The sequence below is a fragment of the Symphalangus syndactylus genome, chromosome 13 (genome assembly GCF_028878055.3).
Source record: "Symphalangus syndactylus isolate Jambi chromosome 13, NHGRI_mSymSyn1-v2.1_pri, whole genome shotgun sequence".
In the NCBI taxonomy this organism is placed as follows: Eukaryota; Metazoa; Chordata; class Mammalia; order Primates; family Hylobatidae; genus Symphalangus; species Symphalangus syndactylus.
Genome location: NC_072435.2, coordinates 92,134,557 through 92,154,628, shown reverse-complemented (window position 1 = coordinate 92,154,628; position 20,072 = coordinate 92,134,557). Strand labels below are relative to the sequence as shown.

At 35.8% G+C, this 20,072-nt stretch overlaps 1 protein-coding gene across 2 annotated transcripts in view; it reads right to left on the bottom strand.

The window, feature by feature from the left end:
* Positions 1–20,072, bottom strand: part of CFAP54 (cilia and flagella associated protein 54) — a 386,261-nt gene that overhangs the window by 85,471 nt on the left and 280,718 nt on the right. For both annotated transcript variants that reach the window (XM_055237476.1, XM_055237478.1), the window contains 3 exons: positions 12,994–13,167; positions 10,983–11,206; positions 5,396–5,566 (listed from right to left, as the gene is read on the bottom strand). In XM_055237476.1, the coding sequence (XP_055093451.1) occupies positions 5,396–5,566; positions 10,983–11,206; positions 12,994–13,167 (569 nt within the window). The remainder of the gene's footprint in view (positions 1–5,395; positions 5,567–10,982; positions 11,207–12,993; positions 13,168–20,072) is intronic.

Genomic DNA, 20,072 nt, shown 5'->3' with positions numbered 1-20,072 from the left:
TTGTCAGCCAAGAATTTTGTACCCAGTGAAACTAAGCTTCATAAATGAAGGAAATATACACTCTACACTCTTTTTCGGACAAACAAAAGCTGAGAGAATTTGCCACTACCAAGCCAGCACAATAAAAACTGCTAAAAGGAGCTCTAAATCTTGAAACAAATCTTCAAAATACATCAAGATAGAACCTCCTTAAAGTATAAATCTCACAGGACCTATAAAACAATAATACAATGGAAAAAAAAAGGTATTCAGGCAACAAATAGCATGATGAACAGAATAGTACCTCACATCTCAATACTAACTAATATAATACTTATATGGCCTAAATGCTCCACTGAAAAGATACAGAATGGCAAAATGGATGAGAATTCACCAACCAAGTATCTGTTGTCTTCAAGAGACTCGCCTTAACACATAAGCTTATGGTAAAGGGGTGGAAAAAGATATTCTATGCAAATTGACACAAAAAGTGAGCAGGAATAGCTATTCTTATATCAGACAAAACAAACTTTAAAGCAACAATAGTTTAAAAAGACAAACAGGGATATTACATAATGATAAAAGGCCATGTTCAACAGGAATATATCACAATCCTAAATATATAAGCACCTAACACTGGAGCTCTCAAATTTATAAAACAATTGCTACTAGGCCCAAGAAACGAGATAGACAGCAACACTATAATAGCTTCAATACTCCACTGACAGCACTAGACAGGTCATCAAGACAGAAAGTCAACAAAGAAACAATGGATTTAAACTATACCCTGGAACAAATGGACTTAACAGATACTTACAGAACATTCTACCCAACAACTGTACATATACATTCTATTCATCAGCACATGAAACATTCTCCATGATAGACCATATGATAGGCCACAAAACAAATCTCAATAACTTTAATAAAATCAAAATTTTATCATGTACTATCTCAGACCAGAGTGGAATAAAATTGGAAATCAACTCTGAAAGGAACCCTCAGAATACAAATACATGGAAATTAAATAACCTGCTCCTGAATGAGCATTGGATCAACAATGAAATAAAGATAGAAATTAAAAAATTCTTTGAACTGAATGACAATAGTGACACAACCTGTCAAAACTGGGATACAGCAAAAGTCATGCTAAGAGGAAAGTTCATAGCATTAAATGCCTACATCAAGAAGTCTGAAAGAGCACAAAAGCAAAACAAACCAGACCCAAACCCATCAGAAGAAAAGAATAACGAAGATCAGAACAGAACTAAATGAAACTGAAAAAAAAACAGTACGAAAGATAAATGAAACAAAAAGCTGGTTCTTTGAAAAGATAAATAAAACTGATAGACCATTAGTGAGATTAACCAAGAAAAGAAGAGAGAAGAACCAAATAAGCTCAATTAGAAACAAAATGAGAGATATTACAACTGATTCCACAGAAATACAAAAGATCATTCAAGGCTACTATGAACACCTTTACGCACAAAAACTAGAAAACCTAGAGGAGATAGATAAATTCCTGGAAATATACAGCCCTCCTAGGTTCAACCAGGAAGAAATAGAAACTCTGAACAGACCAATAACAAGCAGTAAGACTGAAATGGTAATTAAAGGTGGTGGCTCACACCTGTAATCCTAGCACTTTGGGAGGCCGAGGCAGGTGGATCACTTGAGGTCAGGAGTTCGAGACCAGCCTGGTCAACATGGTGAAACTCTGTATCTACTAAAAACACAAAAATTAGACAGGCATGGTGGCACATGCCTGTAGTCCCAGCTACTTGGGAGGCTGAGGCAGAAGAATCACTTGAACCTGAGAGGGGGAGGTTGCAGTGAGCTGAGAGCATGCCATTGCATTCCAGCCTGGGCAAAAGAGTGAGACTTCGTCTCAAAAAAAAAAAAAAACTGAAAGAAAGAAATGGTAATTAAAAAATTGCCAACAACAATAACAACAAAAAGTTCAAGACCAGATGAATTCACAGCTGAATTCTATCAGACATTCAAAGAATTGGTTGAGTGCAGTGGCTCACACCTGTAATCCCAGCACTTTGGGAGGCCAAGGAGGGCTGATCACTTGAGGCCAGGAGTTCAAGACAAGCTTGGACAACATGGCAAAACTCCCATCTCTACTAAAAATACAAAAATTAGCTGGGCATGGTGGGGCATGCCTATAATCCCAGCTACTCAGGAGGCTGAAGCACAAGAATCATTTAAACCTGGGAGGTGGAGGTTGCAGTGAGCTAAGACCATGCCACTGCACTCCAGCCTGAGCAATAGAGTGAGACTCTGCCTCCAAAAAGAAAAAAAAAAAAGACATTCAAAGAAGAATTGGTACAAATCCTATTGACACTATTCCAAAAGATAAAAAGGGAATCCTCCCTAAAGCATTCTATGAAGCCAGTATCACTCAAATACCAAAACCAGGAAAGGACATAACAAAAAAAGAAAACTACAGACCAATATCCCTGATGAACATATATGTAAAAATCCTCCAAAAAATACTAGTGAACCAAATCCAACAGTACATAAAAAAGATAATCCACCATGCTCAAGTGGGTTTCATACCAGGGATGCAGGGATGGTTTAACATACACAAGTCAATAAATGTGATATACCACATAAATAGAATTAAAAACAAAAATCACATGATCATCTCAATAAATGCAGAAAAAGCATTTGACAAAATCCAGCATCCCTTTACGATTAAAACCCTCAGCGAAATTGGCATAGAAGAGACATACCTTAAGGTAATAAAAGCCATCTATGACAAACTCACAGCCAACATTATACTGAAAGGAGAAAAGTTGAAAGCATTCCTCCTGAGAACTGGGACAAGACAAGGATGCCCACTTTCACCACTTCTATTCAACATAGTACTGGAAGTCGTAGTCAGACAAGAGAAAGAAATAACGGGCATCCAAATTGGTAAAGAGGAAGTCAAACTGTTGCAGTTTGCTGATGATATGATCATATCTCTAGAAAATCCTAAAGACTCATCCAAAAACCTCCTAGAACTGATAAATGAATTCAGTAAAGTTTCAGGATATGAAATTAATGTACACGAATCAGGAGCACTGCTATACACCAACAGCAACCAAGCTAAGAATCAAATAAAAAACTCAACCCCTTTTGCAATAGCTGCAAAAAAAATTACTAAGAAATATGCCTAACCAAGGAGATAAAAGATCTCTACAAGGAAAACTACAAAACACTGCTGAATGAAATAACAGATGACAAAAACAAATGGAAACATATGCACATGGAGGGGTAGAATCAATATTGTGAAAATGATCATACTGCCAAAAGCAATCTACAAATTCAATGCAATTCCCATGAAAATACCACCATCATTCTTCACAGAAGTAGAAAAAAATCCTAAAATTTACATGGAACCAAAAAAGAACCAGCATAGCCAAAGCAACATTAACCAAAAAGAACAAATGTGGAGGTATCACATTACCCAACTTCAAACTACACTATAAGGCCATAGTCACCAAAAGAGCATGGCACAGGTATAAAAATAGGGCACATAGACCAATGGAACAGAATAGAGAACCCAGAAATAAAGCCAAATACTTATAGTCAACTGATCTTTGACAAGGCAAACAAAAACATAAAGTGGGGAAAGAACACCTTCTTCAAAAACTGGTGCTGGGATAATTGGCAAGCCACATGTAGAAGAATGAAACTGGATCCTCATCTCTCACCTTATACAAAAATCAACTCAAGATGGATCAAAGATTTAAGACCTGATATCATAAAAATTATAGAAGATAACATCACAAAAACCCTTCTAGATACTGCCTTAGGCAAAGACTTCATGACCAAGAACCCAAAAGGAAATGCAACAAAAACAAAGATAAACAGATGGGACTTAATTAAACTAAATAGCTTCTGCACAACAAAAGAAATAATCATCAGACAACCCACAGAGTGGAAGAAAATCTTCGCAAACTGTACATCTGACAAAGGACTAATACCCAGAATCTACAAAGAACTCAAACAAACTAGCAAGAAAAAAGAAACAATGCCATCAAAAAGTGGGCTAAGGACATGAATAGACAATTCTCAAAAGAAGATATACAAATGGCCGACAAACATGAAAAAATGCTCAACATCACTAATTATCAGGAAAATACAAATCAAAACCACAATGCAAATACCATCTTGCTCCTGCAAGAATGGCCATAATCAAAAAATCAAAAAATAATAGATGTTGGCATGGATATAGTGAAAAGGGAACCCTTTTACACTGCTGGTGGAAATGTAAACTAGTACAACCACTATGGAAAACAGTGTGGAAATTCCCTAAAGAATTAAAAGTAGACCTACCATTTGATCCAGCAATCCCACTACTGACTATCTGCCCAGAGGAAAAAAAGTCTTTATACAAAAAAAAAAAAATACTTGCACACGAACGTTTATAGCAGCACAATTCACAATTGCAAAAATATGAAATCAGCCCAAATGCCCATCAATCAGTGAGTGGATACAGAAAATGTGCATACATACACACCATGGAATACTAATGAGCCATAAAAAGGAATGAAATAATGGCATTCACAGCAACCTGGATGGAATTGGAGACTATTATTCTAAGTGAAGTAACTAAGGAATGGAAAACCAAACATTATATGTTCTCACTCATGAGATACAAGCTAAGCTATGAGGATGCAAATGTATAAGAATGATATGATAGACTTTGGGGGCTCAGGGGAAAGGGTGGGAGAGGGGTGAGGCAGGGTACAGCGTACATTGCTCGGGTGATGGGTGCATCAAAATCTCAGAAATCACTACTAAAGAACTTATCCATGTAATCAAATACCATCTGTTCCTCAAAAACCCATTGAAACTAAAAAATAATAAAATTTAAAAAAGAATAGTATAAAAATAGCCCAATATTACTCTGGAAAACAGAAGCAAAAATCTAATACAAATAATAGCAAACTGAATCCAGCAAAATAAATATATCATGACCAATTTGAGTTTATCTCAGAAACACAACGTTGATCTAACGTTGTAAAATCAACTAAATATTAAAAAGAAAAATTATAAAAATCATCTTAAGAGATACAGTAAAATATTCATGGTAAATATTCTTAGCAAAATAGCAGTAAAAATATTCTTTAACATGATAAAGAATAACTACCAAAAAAAAGTTAAGCATCATATATAATGGTAACACACTGAAAATTTTCCCTATGGGATCAGGAAAAAGAAAAATGATCAGCCTGAATCAGACTTTCCCGGATTTCTTGGTTATTTTCAAATTTATTCTACTAGACAATGTAGATTATATATTGATACCTGTTCTCATCCATATGATAAGAGAATGTCCTCTACTCTCCAAGTTATAATGGCCTAGTTAAGCTTTATATATAAATGAAAGATTGAGTTCCATAATTATATTACATACCATAGGTTCTGTCTCCTTGGGAGGTCTATCCAGGGGAGGAATGTACCATTGAAAGCAAAGTTCTTTGTTTGAAGCTTGTGTTACCATTTCTATTGGCGTTATGTCCACGTAAGATGAGCTTGAAACAGGCTTAAAAGATAAAATGGATTGTACAGAACTATCGCGATACAACTAGGGAACAAACAAAAACATCAATTTAATTACTGTTAATAAATTTGTTACATATATAAAACATTATTTGGCTATACTGAAAAATTCTGGGATTGTCTCAGCTTGTTTTATGGAGGTAAATCTTAAAACTAACCCTGGCTTACTACAGAGAAGATTCTCCTACAGTAAAAATATGCTGGCCAGGCGCGGTGGCTCATGCCTGTAATCCCAGCACTTTGGGAGGCAGAAGCAGGTGGATCACACGGTCAGGAGTTCGAGACCAGTCTGGCCAACATGGTGAAACCTCATCTCTACTAAAGAAATACAAAAATTAGCTGGGCATGGTGGCGTGCGCCTGTAATCCCAGCTACTCAGGAGGGTGAGGCAGGAGAATTGCTTGAACCTGGGAGGCAGAGGTTGCAGTGAGCTGAGATTGTGCCACTGCACTCCAGAATGGGCGACAGGGCAAGACTCCATCTCAAAAAGAAAAAAAGAAAAAGAAATAAAAGAAATATATATGCTTCAGAACCCAGTGAACTCAACAAATCTCTTCCACTCTGGTAAGTCTTACAGGGTGAAGCTCTAGCAGGGAAAACACCCATGCCACCATTTCAGTCTCAACATTACCACTGTTTCTAGGAACACCTATTTGGTTTCTGGTTTTTTCACTGGTGAATATACTAAGGGTGTGGTTATAAATTATTATTTGTTTTTCCAATAGTTTTTTTTTGCAATGCCATATGGAAAATAAGACATATTTTGCTCTAAAGTCTAAAATCCATTGCTCTAAAACCCACTTGCTCTGAACAGTTAAAATCCTCCTCTCCTTAAATGAATGTGGCTGATTTGTAAGTTTCGTCCTTGATGAATGTGGGCCCAGCTTCTTTTATGCAACTTTGGTCACTGAATGAGGAATCTTCAAGAAATATAAATGTATAGAATGCAATTGCCAATTTGGTAAATTACTTAATTGGTTGTTTAAGGTAGCTGAAAAAGCAAAGCATGGTTGCTAATGATCAACAAAACAATAGGCTAGCCATAGAGATAATAATGGTAAAAATAATATTTCAAGTCTAAAAGGACCTTCTGAGGTTGCAGTGAGCTGATATCACGCCACTACACTCCAGACTGGGCGACAGGGCGAGACTCCGTCTCAAAAAAAAAAAAAAAAAAAAAAAAAATAGGCGTTCTTCAATGAAGTGCAAACTACTTTACATATTAACTTCTTGTTATACCCAAGCTTATAGAATGACAGCTGGGAAGTGGTCCCTCTACTTCGGTCTTTTTGATATCTAAGGCCTGTCAAGGTTTGATGACCAAGGAGTATTTGTCAGTAGCCAGAAAGAAATGCCTGGTGTTTCTATAAGGCTTTGTCCCTCGCATTATTTCTGAGCCTATTCAAGATTTAATATGACTGTGAATGTTAAGTCTTCAAAATAAAATAAAAACAGAAATAAAAACACTGACCTTTCAAGTTGTCTACTGATAAAAGAAAAAATGTTTTGACTGAAAGGTAATATTAAATGTGAAAAGTTTTCTAAATGTCTAGAGACAATCATAAAAGGCTATTATAAACCAGAATCCTTGCTTCTAAAAGCATGACCAAAATACACAATAAGCAAGATTAGCAGGATTAAACCATCATTTTTAAGTGCTTAATTAAGAGTAATTTTATGTCAGGCAGTTCATCAAAAAATAATCAAGTAAATAATTAATTCAAAAAATAATTTCTTAAATTTCTTCATATCTGAGTGATTTTCAGAGGTTCTGACAATTATTTTAGCACGTAATTCATATTCAATAACTAGATAAATATTGAAAAGTAAAAATACCTTTTATTTCAATATGTGCATTATTAGCACAGTAGTCTAATAATGATAAATTATAAACATAAGTCAATATCAAAATAGGTATTTAATGTTCCATTACCTTTCAAATACTATAACATGTAGTTGCTAAGAGGATTCATTACATATGCTAATTGATGAATTATACACTGAGTACTTTCATTCTATTTTTGCTGTTGTTCTTTGAAAGAAATAAAACAACAGGCCTACCAGGAGAACCTTGGTTTGCCACAGTCCTATAAACAATAAAGCAGCTCACACTAGTCAGATATTTAACCTTACACTGACTGTTACAGGCATACAGTCCAAGCATGAATAACTCAGCATTACGCACAGTTTTAATCATATTCTTTTGGGGGAATTTTTAATGTAACCTATTTGCCACCTTTGTTTTTCCATCACAAAGCTCCGAAAGACTTGACAACATGCAGAATCACACAACTGATGAGCACAACACGGAGCAACGATTGTTCTGGAAAGGCATCTACTTCTTTGTGGGGGAAAGTAGGTTTAAGTATCAAATTATGGAATGAGTTTGATTGAAATAGCCTCTTGAGTGATTAAAAGTTCAAAAATGTTATTATAAAAATCAGCCAAGCTTGGAGTTTATATATATATAAAAAAATCCAAAAGGCTTTATGCTTATTAGCTGTCCACCCCAGTGAAATGAACACATGATGAGGTGGCTTCACCTGTCAGGCAAGAGACAATGATCTCCAGAGCTGATTATCCTGGGGAGTGTTACACTAATTATATCAAAAAAGAGCAAACAGGGTGAAACAAATCTTTGATAACACTGCTGCCATTAGAAATGTCACTTGTATTTACAATGTATTCAAGCTTGAACATTTGGAGCATAATCTTTAGGAAATGAGTAATGATAGGCTGCCCTTAATACTAAAATACTCAAGCAGAGCTCCTTGTAGAACAGTATTTAAGAAATCACACCTATTAGTTTCCGAACTCTTACATAATATTCACAAGAATAGATCAATTTAAACTATTGTTCTCAGTCTTCCCGTCCTCTGCCCCCCTACTCCAAAATGCCTGAGGTATCGGTGACACCTGGCAGTAATCCTCAAAAATAGTCTCAGTTCCCAGGAAGGGTGAATCTGTATCTGGTGTTAGATGGCAATGATTTCATTCTACTCCCACTGTGCCCTTCTGTGTGCAGGCCTGACATTAACATTACCTTCCTGGCCTGTTCACCTCCTCACCCCCTCCTTCCCATGGGGGAGTGTTACTCGATTGCTGAATCTGGGAAAAAGAACTTTGGGCATGCCTATTTCTGCGCTTTCTTCCTGGGAGTAAAATGTTTGCAGGAAATGAACACTCTCTGCTCCTCATGCAACAGATTTTAAGGAGCCTGTCCCCACGTGAGGAGCCTGAAATGACCCAATAATATGAGGCCAAATTGGAAAATCTGTCTACTTTGGTACTCATTACTAGTAATATCATTTCACCAATAAATATAAACCACATCCTGTAATATCAACTTCATCACTCATAAAGATGAGCATTTTTAAATCCCAATCTGTTTTACTCTTTTCTCTTATTTCCTGAATGATTTAGAATCTGGGCACAGAATGAGGTTGCTGAGCATCGGGCATGCCACAATATCCCAGTATCTAGGAGAGAGGAGGTCATTTGAAAAATCTTCCAGTGTGCTTTCAATACATTGCACTGAGGGCCACTGCATAACACCAACTGAGAATCATTTCTTTAACTGGATTCTTAAAAATATCTTAATAAGTTTTTCCACTACGTTTAAAAACTTACAATTTATTAACAGTCATCTGACTCTCTTGAGTAGGGAAGGAATGTTCAAAAGAGTGATTTTTTTAAAAAAAATGTATAATTTAATCTACCCAAAACATAAGGTTGCTATATTCTAGTAGGACAAGATAAGCAAGGGTCACCATTCTGGAACAAGCCACATTTTCAGTTCTCTGGGAACTTCTCTGGGAGAGTTGGTAACAGTAACATGAACATATCTTATATGGGAAAATCTATAGCTATAAAAATTAAAGAGTTCAATGGTAAAGTCCAAAGTAGAGATAATTCAAAATAAATCAGTGATTTTTTTCTAGTTTTGAAAGAATTCTGTACAACTTACTCATTTCACAAATATGTATTGGAAGCTTACAATATGCTATGTCCACTTGAGTTTACAAGAATCTCAAATTCTGTATCTACAAAGCAGAAAAATGTGCTCATCCTCCTGCCTCCCCTGTATGTGCTAATGATGTCACCATGCACTAATGATCACAGACAGAAGTTCCAAATGGCACAAGAGGCTCTAGTCATTTCCTCTTCACTTTCCAGCTCCAAAGAGTCACAAAACTGCTTTTGTTGTTGTTGTTTTCAGTGTTACTTAAGCAAATATGTTTTACAGCCATCTCTTCCTTTCCTTTCTTGGGTCATAAGCTTCATGACTTCATCACCTCTCTCTTAAACAACTCACTTTTTCGGGAGGCTGAGACAGGAGAATTGCTTGAACTCAGGAGGCAGAGGCGGCAGTGAGCCAAGATCACACCACTGCACTCCAGCCTGGGTGACAGAGAGAGACTCTCTCAAAAAAAAAACCTCACTTTTTCATCTATCCTTTGCCAATCAGTCCTGTTGAGAGTATTGAAAGTAAAACTAAGATATACTAATTTTCACATTGTTTCTGCTAGTATTAATCCTGCCACTTTCTCTTAAAAAGCATCTCTGAAATACAGTAACTTTCTTCTGTTTTAACCCTGTCACTGTTTTTCTACTACCACACTGAGACTATATGTACAGGGACTATGCCTTATCCATCCTTTTTTTCTCCACCAACTGTGTCTCTGGCACACAGTAGGTATTCAACATAGGTTGGTTGAATACCAAATTTCAAATACATGTTCTTATTTTTAAATAAAATCCTTTACTTTTTCAGTGCCTTTTGACACATTCATTTTGGAAGTTTATCCAAACTACTATTATTCAAGACTTTAGTAGCTTTAATTTTTAAAAATCTCCATTTATATTCCTCTTTTTATGTCTCTACAATCAATACCTTAAAAAGTTTCCATATTACATATCTTGGGAAAACATATCCAATTTAATAACACTCTTCCAAATAATAAGTCTTCACACTTTTATTTTAAAGTGTTACCTCTATTATTTATTCACACTCACAACTGCAAAAAGTACCCACAATGAATAATTTTTATCACACATTTAAAACCAAAGTACAGAAACTGGGCACAGATTTAGACACTCTCAGTCTAGTTTTCTTAAAGGGTGATGATACTGAAATTTGTGTAACTTCTTGGCAAAATGGTTGCTTGAGAGATGCTGTTTTGTGCAGGAATATAGAAACTTCTGAGGCATTTTAAAAGACTTATGAGAACAAGACTGAACAATTGAAATGTGAACTGTCCTAAAATCCCAGGATGTTTGGTTAGCCTATCCACATGGTAACACAGGAATGAGCCTTCCCTAGAACTCTGAGGGAACTAGAAATCTTTGTGCCAGCATGGAAGCTAATGTGTTTCCTTCTGAAATGTAATGATGTTTCCAAGAAGTTTTATGTAAATATATCATGTTTCAAAAAACGTTACCTTGGCAGATGATTCACGTAAGTCTTTTTCTGAAAGAGGGGGGTTTTCCAGTTGACAAAGAAGTTCTTTTGGAAATTCATCAATACAAGAAGAAGAATACAGCTGTAAGAATTTTTTAAGGAAAAAATGCACTTCTTTCTGGCGCAAAATCAACTCAGAGTTGTAAAGGGATGTGAGAAGTGTATCATCTGGCAAAGAAATTCCAGATACTGGTGTTGCAGATGCTTAAGAAAGAAAAATACCTTAGTTTAGGTTCATGTTAGAAATCGGGATGATCTCAATATTGTTGGTATTTGCTCACTAACCACTATCTTTACATATTCCCACCTCCACTAGAGGCTGCCAGTGACCTCCCTCTGTTTTTAGGGCTTATACACTAATGGAATTGTTTCTTGCCACGGAAGGAAAGAAAATTTCAGGCCAGGCACGGTGGCTTATGCCTATAATCCCAGCACTTTGGGAGGTTGAGGTGGGAGGATCACCTGAGGTCAGGAGTTTGAGACCAGCCTAGCCAAAACAGCAAAATCCTATCTCTATTAAAAATATAAAAATTAGCTGGGCATGGTGGCACACGTCTGTAATCCCAGCTACTCAGGAGCCTGAGGCAGAAGAACCACTTGAACCCAGGAGGCAAAGGTTGCAGTGAGCCAAGATCGCAGCACTGCACACCAGCCTGCGTGACAAAAAAAAAAAAAAAGATAAAAAAAAAAGAAAATTTCAGAGGCACATGAGGATAATGCTTAGTTTTAGGTATTAACAATGGTGCCATATATTCCATGTACCTATTTTCTTTTGGGTTCCCCCTAAAACAGATCCTAAGGTAAGAATCTGTAGATAGTTTATTTGAAAAGTCATTTCAAGAAGCACAAGTGAGGGAATGGACAAAGTGTGACAGAGAAAAGAAAAAGAGCCAATAAGGGTGAGTAAACGAGTGGGCTACAGCCTTGGGTAGTAAGGGCTCAGTCCCACTGGGGACCTTCTGACAAACCATATAGAACTGTCCCATCGAGAGACTGAGAAGCTGGTATGTTTATCTAGGAGCTCCCTACCTCAATAGTTGAAGGTTACTCCTGTGTCTGTGGAAACCCTATCTGCAGGCTGGTCAAACCTCAGTAGCTTCAAAGAAAGCCCAGGGCAGAAAAGCAGTAAGACATGGCATTTGTGGTGGGAAGTGCCAGCAGGTGAATTCAGAGGTGAGCAGAGTGGCTGAGGGGCAAGGGATCACCAGAGCTGGCTGCACTGGCTCTTGTCCATGTCCTTTCCCCCTGAACTTCCCTTGCTTTAGCCCCCATCACCATGAAGCTTTTCGTCCTGACACCTTTCAGAGGGCTTGTTAGCTCCTGGTAACTGTGTTTAGCAACTCTGTTACTCAGCCTATTTGCCCTGCTGGTTTCCCCATCACTGTGCCCTGGCATGGGTCAAATTGTCTTTGCTGACTATTTGCACTGATGGGCAACACTGGATCACCAACATCATGAGCACAGATAAAACATAACAATGTCACACAATCACAAAAGGGACTGATGTGAAGCAGATTTTATCAGTTTTTCTGGATATTTTTTAGATAGCACCAATGATTAAAAAAAAAAACCTCCACGGAATTAATGTGCCATCTGAAGTCATGCATTTCTTCCCTTTGACATACCGGCTACTGGACCACTCTTTCTCTAAGGCCAAAATGTCATCTTGTTCATTTCATAAACTGTCACATTGGAATCACTAGTTCTTAACTTTGGCAGTGGTCTTGGAAAGCCTCTGGATGCCTCCTTATCATAATGTTTTTAAACATATGAAATTATATATATAGAATTTCTAAAGAAACCAATTACATTGAAATACTATTATATCCAAAGATGCATGTATCCCAGGTTAAGAACCCAGGAAATTTTCATCTTCTGATGACAGTCACTAAGAAAGATGTCAAAAGTATCTTATAATTCTCAACAAGAAACATGACTTAAACAGGAATTAGAAAGAAATATGTTCTCTCTTAACACATCAAAAAACCTACCTAGCAGTTTGCTCAGATTATTAATCCTCTGAAGGTGAATATAGTAGCGCAGTAGAAGGATCCATGTAATATCCACTTTGGTCTGAGTCTTTTTTCTACCATCTGTGCTGTCACACACATCATCATTGTGGTACAAAAATGTACAGGAAGTCTGGAAGAGGACTTGGTAGTTATCTGAAAATGAAAAACTTTTTTTGTAATACAATATTATGCTTTCCTTGAAAAACAATCATCAACAGAAAAAAAGCACAGCTCATAAAGGAAATGCTGACACATGATACTATGCTCAATTTAAAAGTCTTTTGTATCACGCAGACACCAAACACCAAGTTAAAAGACCAACCACAGACTGAGAAAAGATATTTAAAAAATATATATATATATGAACTTTCTTTCTCTAATATGTGTAAACACCTTGCACCAATCAACAAACAAATGTCAAGCAACACAATTTCAACAGGCAATTCATAGAAAAAGTGGGCAAAGAATATCAACAGGCAATTCATAGAAAAGTAAACCCGAGTGACCAAAATTTTTAGCCTCACTAAAAATTAGAAAAATGCAAATTAAAATGAAATAGCATTTCATATCCCTTAGGAATTGATAGACACCAAAATCTGAAAATAATAAATATTGATAATAATGTGAATAAATTGGAATGTTCACACATTACTTGTGATAGCAATTCACAATTATTTGGAAAACAATTTGGCAAGATCTAAGAAAACTGAAAATGCAGATACCCATATATGTGTACCAAGAGTTTTGCACAAAGTGTTGTTTGCAATATTAAAAAAGGAAACTTTAAAATATGAACAGGAGTCTAATCATTTGAAGCCATTTAAAGTGAATGAATTACATCTATAAGGGAGAAAATATAGTGTGGAGTCTCAGTTCAAATCCCAGCTATACACTCACTAGTGTGTGACCTTGAATCTCTCTGTGCCTTGGGCCTCTCTGGGCTTTTGATTTTCTGACTCTTACTTTTTTTTTTCTTTTGAGATGGAGTTTCGCTTTTGTTGCCCAGGCTGGAGTGCAATGGTGCGATCTTGGCTCACCGCAACCTTCTCCTCCCGGGTTCAGGCGATTCTCCTGCCTCAGCCTCCAGAGTAACTGGGATTACAGGCATGCGCCACCACGCCCGGCTAATTTTGTGTTTTTAGTAGAAATGGGGTCGCTCCATGTTGGTCAGGCTGGTCTCAAACTCCCGACCTCAAGCGATCCGCCTGCCTTGGCCTCCCAAAGTGCTGGGATTACAGGCGTGGGCCACTGCGCCCGACCTCTTACTTTTCTTTAAAATGGGCATTATAAGAGTAATGATGGATAGATCCTGAAAACATACAATGAGTTAACAAACAGGTTCCAGGTGATATAGAGTGTGATACCATTTATGTAAGTTTGAAAACAATATGATTATTTGTATCATTTACATATATACACGCACATAAATAATATTTGATTAGAATAGTGTTGTCTCTGGGAAGTGAAAAAAGGAAGATAAATAGAATATTCTATAGTTAATGGACTATGCATGTTTTCTTGAATAAGATGAATCTCCATGTACTCACCACCCACTTTGGAATACAAATTCCCAGTACTTTGGGAGTATCTTCTAAGCCTCTCTCTAATTCTATTTCACTCTCGCTGTCTGAGCTCATGTCCCAGAAATAATCACTATCCAAAATTTTGTGTTACTAATCCCATATCTGTCCTTTACTCTTTAAACATATAGATTACATAACATGTAATAAATAAAACATTGTTAACTTCATCTTTTTAGAACTTTATAGGAAGAGAATCATATTGCATTATCTATGATTTTCTTTTTCCTTTAAACAATATGCTTTGAAAATTCAGCCAGGCTAATTCAGCAGGTAGCTGTTATTCACTGATATTTTTTGTTATTATGTAGTATTTCAGCATAGGAATATACCACAATTTATATATCTATTCTACCAGTGATGGACATGTGGTTTCTTTTTAATTTTGTTTTATTTTGGTCTTTACTGTTATGAATAAGGCTGCTATAAATATTTAAGTACATATTGTCTAGTGCATACGTGCACAAATTACCTGGATGTGGAATCACTAGGTTGTTCTTTTTTAGGTATCTTTTGAACAATCTTGCCTTTTGTTCTTTCATATAAATTTTGGCATCACTTTGTCAAATTCCACAAAATAAAACCTATTACTGAAATACATTAAATCTATCAATCATTTTTAGAATACTTGGCATTTATCAATACTGAGTCTTCTTAACTATAAACATGGTATGTTTTCTTATCTCTTTCAATGAAATTTTATAATTTGTTTCCCAACTTTGGTTAGATTAATCCCTAGAGGTCTTATATATTTTTGTAGCTACTGTAATAACATCTTTTTAAAATACATTTTCTGTTAAAAATGTATAGAAATAAAATCTTACATCCAGCAACCTTGCTAAATATTTTTATTGCCTATAATTCTTGGGAAGTGTCTATGTGAATAATCTGTAGTGAATGATGGTTTTTTTTTTTCTTTCCCATTCTTCTTACTTCTTGTTTCTTTTCCTTATATTATTGTGCAGGGTAGGACTTCCAGAACAATTGTGAATCAAAGTAATGACAGCATTTTCTTACTCTTGATTTTAAAGGGAATAGTTTTGGCATCTGAATATTTATTATAAATACAGTAGGCATGTTTTCCCACTTGTAATTTTTTCAAATTAATATTTTTTTAATTCCCAGCTTTAGAATCATAAATGGTTGTTGAATTTTACTGAATTTTTCTGTACCTGTTTGAGATGATTATTATTTTTCTCTTTCAATCTATTAAAGTAGTGACTTAGTTCAACAGATTTTCTGATGTTGAATTACATTTGCATTCCTGGAAATAATCCAATTTGACATGATGTATATTTTAATATGCTGCTTATTTTGATCAAATATTTACATAATCAAAAATAAAATTCCCTCTCCCAGAGACAAGCATTTTTTTAACCATTGGTATTTTAGTTCTTCTAGTAGTTAGTTCCAACTCTTAAAATAATTTCCTTATAGCATTTTCCTAAACTATCAGTTTTAGAAAATATATCTAGTGACTTTTTCTGTGACGGATGAAATATTAGCTCATAAGACCATTCCTCTTCACTTCAAAATGTTTATAGTTATATCACCATTTTTAGTTCCCCTATTTTTACATATCAACAATGTTCTAAAAGCTCTTTCTGGTTCCACTAAATACAGATCATATCTCTTGATGCCTTCCTTTGTGTTCTAATAGTACCTGCACCCCTTTATGGCCTTCTCCTTGCTGGGTTTTCTATTTCCAAAGTTGGTAACATTTACATTCTGTTCTATACCCGTAACAAACCCTTCATTGTTTTGTCAATAAGTTGAAAATCAATAAATAGTACTTATATCATTATGATTGTATAGGAATTGTTTGCTTCAATATGATCAAATTACTTTCACTAAGGGTCACTGCCAAACCTTGTGACCCACAAAGGATAAAATTCTCAGCACAAAGGTAGGTCAAATGGATTGTTTTTACTCACATCAGTCTCTAAAGTAGGCCATATTCTAATTCCGTTCATATTTGGACCATGAATTCTTAAAGAATATTTTTCCCTAGAATTTCTGAATGTCTTTTCTTCCTTGTTGAGAGAAGTAATATTTGCACTCTTCACCGTATTCCTAATATCATCTAACTTCTTAGTCATTTCTAGAATCCATTCATGCTATTGAAGACATACTTGAGATCACAAACTTGCCACTCCAGTTTGTACTGACGTATTTCTAGACTACTGCATAGCTGGCAACACTGAGAGCCCTTTCCTCTCTTCCTCCTTTCCTTTGTTTTTTCTATATTACATCTACTTCTTTCTTCATTTGCAAGCCTGTGTGCTGGGATGCATTCTCAAGTAACTTTCTTTTAAAAAAGTTCACCAAAAGTAAACCACTGGAGTCTTTACAAGGTCCTTGTACTTGATTGGTCATTTAGTGAAATATATAATTTTAGTTGACACTCATTTCTCCCTTAAATTCAAAGGCCTTGCTCTATGGCTTTCTAGCATCTGCTGTTGCTGGTGAGAAGCCTGATGCTAGTCAAATTCTCATGCCTTTCTAGTTGGCCTGAACTTCCCCGTCTGGAATATTTTTTATCAACTCCTTGTTATCTGTGATGATTTAAAATTTCATTTTGGACCTGGGTCTAGTCTTTTTCATTCATCCTGCTTGGAACACAATAGGCCTTTTCAACTTGAACTGGTCTCTGTTCAATCCTGCAAACTATTCTTCTACTTGTTTCTGTGTACCTCCTATTTTTTCCTTTATCTCTATCTTGAATATCAGTTAGTTGAAAGTTGAAACTTCTTTGCTGAGTCAGTCCTTTTCTCTTTCTCTCTCCCTCTCCTCTCTCTCACCCCACATAGTAGACACTTGATTTACGGCAGATGTAACACTGCAGTGTTGTAAAGAAGGGGTTTTTTTCAATACACTGTTCTGGGTTAAATACATATCCATACAGAAAAAAAGTTAATCTTAATTTCAGCCTCACACCATACACAAAATAGATTCTGGGTGAACTGTGGATCTAACTGTGAAAGATTAAAAATGATAAAAACACAGAAGGTACCTTTATGATTTTTGTTTAGGAAAAGATTTCTAAAACTGGACACAGAAAGCATACAAACCATTGTTAAGGATTAATTAATTGGGCATAAAAATTATAAACTTTGGATAATCAAAAGAAACTACTACTGAATAAAAAGGTAAAACAAAGAATGGGAAAAGATATTTGCAATACATGTAATCTACCAAAGGGTCATATCCAGGGTATATCAAGAATGCCTCCATATTTCTAAGCCAAAGACATAAAACTCCCAGGAAAAATAGGCATCATTTTAGAAAAAGTTCACCCCCAAAAACTAAGCAAAAGCCAATATACCATATATAATAGTAGTGTTCAATCTCTTTTGTCATCAAAATAAATTTTAAATTAAGACCACTTAATCTTAATTGCAATCTAGACTACTGCATAGCTGGCAACACTGAGGGCCCTTTCCTCTCTTCCTTTCTTTTTCTATATTACATCTACCTCTTTCTTCATTGCAACCCTTTGTGCTGGGGTGCATTCTCAAGTAACTTTCTTTTTAAAAAGTTCACCAAAAGTAAACCACTGTAGTCTTTATAAGGCCCTGTACTTTGATTGGTCAGGTAATGAAACAAATAATTAATATATATGTTAATATATAAATTAATATATAAATAATAAATATATAATTAACATAAGATAAGATTCCATGTAGTGAAATCTTAATTGCAATTAAGATTAAGTGGTCTTTTTGGTAATACCCACTAAGGCTAAAAACATGTATGTCTTATGACCAGCAATTCCATTCCTTGGCATATTATAAAAATGCATACGTCTGTGTACAAAAGTGTCACATACAAATATATTCATAGCAGCATTATTCACAACCCCAAATGTTTACCAACAGTAGAATGGACACTAAATTGTGCTATTATGCCCACCAAAAGGATGAATAACACAAACATAGGGGTGAACAGAAGTCAAACAAAAAAGAATACAGACTATATGATTTCATTTATACAAAATTCAAAAGCTGGCCAAACTATCTGTTACAACTCAGAAGGAAAAGAAGTTGCTAGGGGCCAGAAGGGAACATGATGTAGACTTCTGGGGTGCTGGTCTTATTCTATTTCTTGACCTAGTGATGGTTACATGGGTGTTCCCTTTGTGATAATTAATGAAGCTGTAAATTCATAATTTGTGGGGGTTTTTTTTGTTTGTTTTTGAGATGGAGATTCACTCTTGTTGCCCAGGCTGGAGTGCGATGGCACGATCTTGGCTCATTGCGACCTCTGCCTCCTGGGTCCAAGAGATTCTCCTGCCTCAGCCTCCCGAGTAGCTAGGATTACAGGTGCCTGCCCCCACACCTGGCTAATTTTTGTATTTTCAGTAGAGACGGGGTTTCACCATGTTGGCCAGGTTGGTCTTGAACTCCTGATCTCAGGTGATCTGCCCACCTCACACTCCCAATGTGCTGGAATTATAGGCGTGAGCCATCACGCCCGGCCATGATTTGTGTTCTTTTCTGTATATATTTTATAATAGAGTTAAATGCTTATTTTTAAAAAAGAATTTTGTGGTGACTTCCAATTTGAAGACGTTCATATAATATTGGCACATCCCTTTTTCCCCCTGAAAATTATCCCAAGACAACAAAGAAACCAAGTAACAAAAACACAAATTCCATTTTCAGTAAATCAGAGAAGAGCTAAAAATCCTAAGCCACAAAATGTGTGGAATAATGCCCAAAGCAATTGTCATCAAGTAGAATGTATAAAGAAGGAGACAGGTGATGCTACTAAGATGTAAATCTCAGGAAGAAATTGCAAAGCATACTTCTTGATGGTGAGCTGTGCACTTTTGAACAGTATTATAGTGCCAGTCAAGTTGAAGAATTATTTTGAGACCAATTGTTCATAGTTTAAAGAAAAAAGATTTTAAAATTATAAACCTATATGTGATGAGCCAAAAAAATTATTTGTTGCAGGCTTTCAAACTCAAAGCTAGATAAATGCATTAGAGAAATGTGCACAGAAACCCAGAGACTAATAAAAAAATTTTATACAGTTGACACTGATGAATGCACATCCTGAGGTCTAAGACCTAAATATTCCATTTGCAGTAATCGCCCATGGGAAAAAATTTAGCCGATGAAATCATGGCACTTTCCAATAATGAAATAACTTGTTAGATTTTAAATGTAGCTGCAAACATAAAGACTCAGTTCATAACTCATCTGCAGAATTATACTTTTGCCTTGTAAATGGCTCAAAACTTTTTAAAGAAGCATGCCTAGATTACCTTTTGTTTTTATTTTTAAAATTTGTATGGGTACATAACGGTTGTACTATAAATGGCTCAAATTTACAGATGTGGCTAGACTTGCAGTTTTGCTTATATTTGTCTAACAGTATCAGCACCAACTATTCAAAGATATCTTCCTATGTGAATGATTGGCAACTTTTTCTGAATCTAATGGTTTATCCTGGAACAACTGTGTTAGCATT